The sequence below is a fragment of the Lactuca sativa genome, chromosome 6 (genome assembly GCF_002870075.4).
Source record: "Lactuca sativa cultivar Salinas chromosome 6, Lsat_Salinas_v11, whole genome shotgun sequence".
Lineage (NCBI taxonomy): Eukaryota > Viridiplantae > Streptophyta > Magnoliopsida > Asterales > Asteraceae > Lactuca > Lactuca sativa.
The window spans coordinates 24,553,651-24,557,877 of NC_056628.2; the positions used below are offsets into that span (position 1 = coordinate 24,553,651).

The following is a 4,227-nucleotide window of genomic DNA, read 5'->3' on the forward strand; positions in this document are numbered from 1 at the left end:
GAAAACAACATATGATTAGTTAAAAAGTGGCGGCTAAAACATATTACTAGATCATATAGACAACATGCTAGTGTTGTACTAGCCATAACAAACGTATAGATCATGGTTATATTTCTCATGCCACCAGAGAGATATAAATTCGAACAACAGCTGAAAAGTGAAATGCACAAGTTCTGCAGAGCAGGTAAAAACTATATACCCTTGTGGCCATTTCTAAATATCTAAGATTCAACATTAAGTGCTCTAAAATCACTATCATGAGAACTTCCAAGCGGAAAGAAACTGGATTGGTGCTCCTTTCCACCCAATAATTAAGCAATTTCCGTCCATATCAAAGGTGCAAGAACTTCCACAGCAAATTTTTTCTGCAACCAGATTTGCTTGATATAAAGAAGACATACTCAGTTCTGTTTCCTTCATCCCAAACCTTGCGAAAAATTTTCTCCAGACATTAATATGCACATTCCGAATCACCCTTTCCGCTCCTTCAGTTGCCACAATGCTCCTTATTCCATTACCCATATACACAGATTCAGTTATAGCACGGTTTTCATCTTCACGATCCATACAGTCTTCTAAAGCATCAAAGAGTGCCCCAAAATAGAAAAGTGATTCAATAAAACGATTCACAAATTTGGGTGAGTTAAGATTTACTGCAGCTTCGGATACCACCATAACACGAGGATTTATATTTTTTATGACTTTCATCAGAGATTCTAGTCGGCCCTGCTGCCCAATCATGCCCCACAAACCATATGATGAGTAAATGGCCAATGCTTCTTCTGGATCCAACTCAAGAAGATTTTCATTAAACATAAGCATATCTTCCACCATAGCCACATTGAAAGAGAAAGAAAGGTTTATAGATTCAGCAAAACTCTTCAACCAATCACCAGCCTGTTCGATTTTCTCTTTGTAGTTAGTCCCGACAGCGGTTATTTTCAGATGCTCTATAGTACATATGGGTTGAGAAATAAGAGCTTGCATTAGAATCGTACCCTGCACACCTTGTTTTATCGATAGATCAATTACATGCACTTTTGTTGCCCCAACAACAGCATCAACCAAAGCCTGAACCCCTGAAAATTGACCAACTTGAAAAAACGGTAACTTCTGATAAATTGAGACCGTTGTTGGATTAGCGCTCAACATTCTCTTTGCGAGATCATCTACATGGTTCTTTCTTGGGCCATGGAATGATATTCTTCCGGTTTCATTAGCGATCTTCTCTCTTAAAGCTTTCGAGAAATAGTGCACTAACCTTTGAATGGGGTTTCCTGAATTAGAAGATGACGCGTCACACCAATCCAGAAGCTTACTCGAACGTTCAAACTTTTGGTTGGAGACTTTCTCTGCGGAAAGTAAAAGATTTTGAATGAGTTCAATATCTTTAGTTTCCTGGATAGAAAAGCCAGAGAATGAAGTGCTATACGGATGGCTAGGAATCGAGATATCATTTATCGAAGATGAACAAGATTGTATGAACTTTTCTCCACCTAAACGAATAACTGCATCCGTTGATAGCTTGCGCTCACTCACTTCATTGCGTACTACATCATGACTTGTTGTCTTTGTCCTTTTAGGATTTGTATGAGGTTTAATAAGCTCCGAATATTGAGATTCAATATTTGCAAGCTCCTGCATCTGATGTTCATACGATCGAAGTGGAGGAGTTGTGTCAAGAAACAAGGCGTCCAAATTATGGAAAGCTTTTAAAGGTTGTTGCCCTACTTGATCGTTTGCTGTTGGAAAACAAAGTCGATTGGTTGCCTCAGATTTATTACCTGTATCATCTTCCTGGGATAACCGAGGCAACTTCCCAAAACTCCCTATTTCTTGAATCTCGACATCATAACTATGCCGGTTGAAGGGGGCCATTTCATTCAGATTTTCAACGCTGTTCAAATGAGAGGGCTCTTGTTAAAGAGTGAAACCAAATTACAGGTTTATCCACCGGATCCTAAGGATGTACATAGACCAAGTCCACAGGAGCTAGAAGTAAACAAAGAAAAACATAAAACGTCCTATTCTTGACGGGGGATATTGATGTTATCGCTGTCGATGTGTTCAATGTTGTCACTTGGCACCATCTTAATCAAAGATATTCAGCTAACCAAAAAGAATTTTATATTTTCAATTCTTTCTTTGACTTATTCAAAGGATAATTATCTGTCAAAAGCATTGCTACAAATAGTAAATACAAATTTCCAGGAAAATATCAGTTATTATTATAGGTAGAAGATAAATTGTAATCTAAAAAAAATATACACAACATCATCCAAACGGCATGTCACAAAATCATACCATGTACGAGTTAAATCACAAAACACTATTAATATTTTAGGGCATGTTAAAGTTATAACATTGGAACTTTTTTGTGAAATTTCGCATTTCAACTCTAGGCTCCGATCACAATTCACATGGAAAGATATATATATATATATATATATATATATATATATATATATATATATATATATATATATATATATATATATATATATATATATATATATATATATATATATATATATATATATATATAAAGTGAATATACCCTTGAGTAGGCATGCAAGAACCGGTGTTTTTTTATGAACCGGACCGGTTCAGAAAACCGGTTTGATTTTGGTCAACTAAGTCAAAACTGGTTCACCCGGAAACCGGTTCAGTTCCAAACCGGTTCAGTCCCAAAAAAATCCAAACATATGTAAACCGGTTCAGAAAAAACCGGTTCAAAAACCGGTTCGATGCATATTATGTTTTTTTTTTGGCTAATAAGTGTAAAATTGGAATGAGTTTTTTTAGATTCTATTGCTTTTGATTGTGTTTAACCATGAAAAAAATGGGATTCACAGTAGGTTTTTTTTGGGGTGGAATGAATTGGGAAGGAATACGCCATATGGTAATACACACATATACACGTCCATATATATTTCTTGTTTAATAATATACATGTTTTTTTAATGTATTAACTTTTTTTTTTTGGTTTTAAATTTGATATCTGTGTATATGTACAAAAACATAATGTATGTACAAAATTGTTTTTACAACCTTTTTTTCCATTTTTTTTCCATTTTTTATATTGGAGATACATAATACAACTTCAAACATAAAAACACAAAACATCCAAATTGTCAAACTAATACATCTTCAAATATAAAACATTGTTGTCGTTGTAGTCTTCATTCCAAATCCGTAGCCATTATATTTATTCGTCATCCGCCATGTCATTGCGCAATCCTCTCTCATACTTGATATCTTCTAGGGTGAGTGGCACCGACATTCCCATCGCTACTTCTTCCTCGTGTACTCGTGCTTCGGCATGCAACGATGTGCCTTCTAGTACTTCAATGTCTTTTATCATTTCCACGCCATCAAGGTAACATTTCAAGAAAATGCACACTTCCACCGACAAAGAGGTTAGTTTTGTTCTTCTTGGTGATATTACCCTGCCACTAATAGAAAAAACGGATTTCGAAGCTACCGTAGAAGATTGGGAGCTTAGTAGATCACGGGCCATAGCGGCTAGAATCGGAAATTAGGTTTCCTTTCCTTTCCACCAAGCCAAAATATCAAAATTTTCGAAGTCTTGAATACTCATTTGAGACAAGAAATCGGAACCAATGTACCTTCCGAGCTCGCTACTAGGGGTGTTAGACCGTGATCGTTTGGAATTTTCATTCCTGAAAGTATTATAAAGTCTAATTGTTTCGTTATTTTGGTGAGAAGTGGATCTGAATGCCCTCGTATTTTGCGTCATGTCATTAATGTTTGTTGAACCATATTTTGTTAAATAAACTTCAAACAAATTTTGAAATACTTTGTTAAATTTTGAAACTTCCTTTGATGTATAATCCATGTCATCATCCAATAAACCCAAATCGTAACAAATATTTGCAATTAAAGTCTCAATCCCCTAACATTTAGAGTCAGATTCAAAGCGGCGGGACAACTAATAATGAGAGGCATTTCTTGAAAATATTTTTTTAACTTTGCTTTCATCGGTTTCATCATATTAGCAAACATTGTGCTACTCATTTCAAACTCATTTATTTTCGCACACATTAAAAAAATTTGGTTAAAAACTAAACAACTTGTAGGATAATAAACCCCGATAAAAAAATAGTTGCTTTTTTAAAAGGGAAAATGACTCTTTAGGGTAATTAACTATTGTATTTGTTTTCATTTGGTCATTTTCTTATTTTTTGTACTTAATATACCATCGAA

At 34.9% G+C, this 4,227-nt stretch overlaps 1 protein-coding gene across 1 annotated transcript; it reads right to left on the reverse strand.

The window, feature by feature from the left end:
* Positions 1–255: 255 nt before the first annotated feature.
* Positions 256–1,878, reverse strand: LOC111890432 (DELLA protein RGL2). Its single transcript, XM_023886551.1, has one exon. It carries the CDS (start codon positions 1,876–1,878, stop codon positions 256–258), a length of 1,623 nt encoding a protein of 540 aa, XP_023742319.1.
* Between the last annotated feature and the right edge of the window lie 2,349 nt (positions 1,879–4,227).

Coding starts and splice junctions, on each gene's coding strand:
- LOC111890432 (XM_023886551.1), bottom strand. CDS start 1,878: ATGGCCCCCTTCAACCGGCATAGTTATGATGTCGAGATTCAAGAAATA.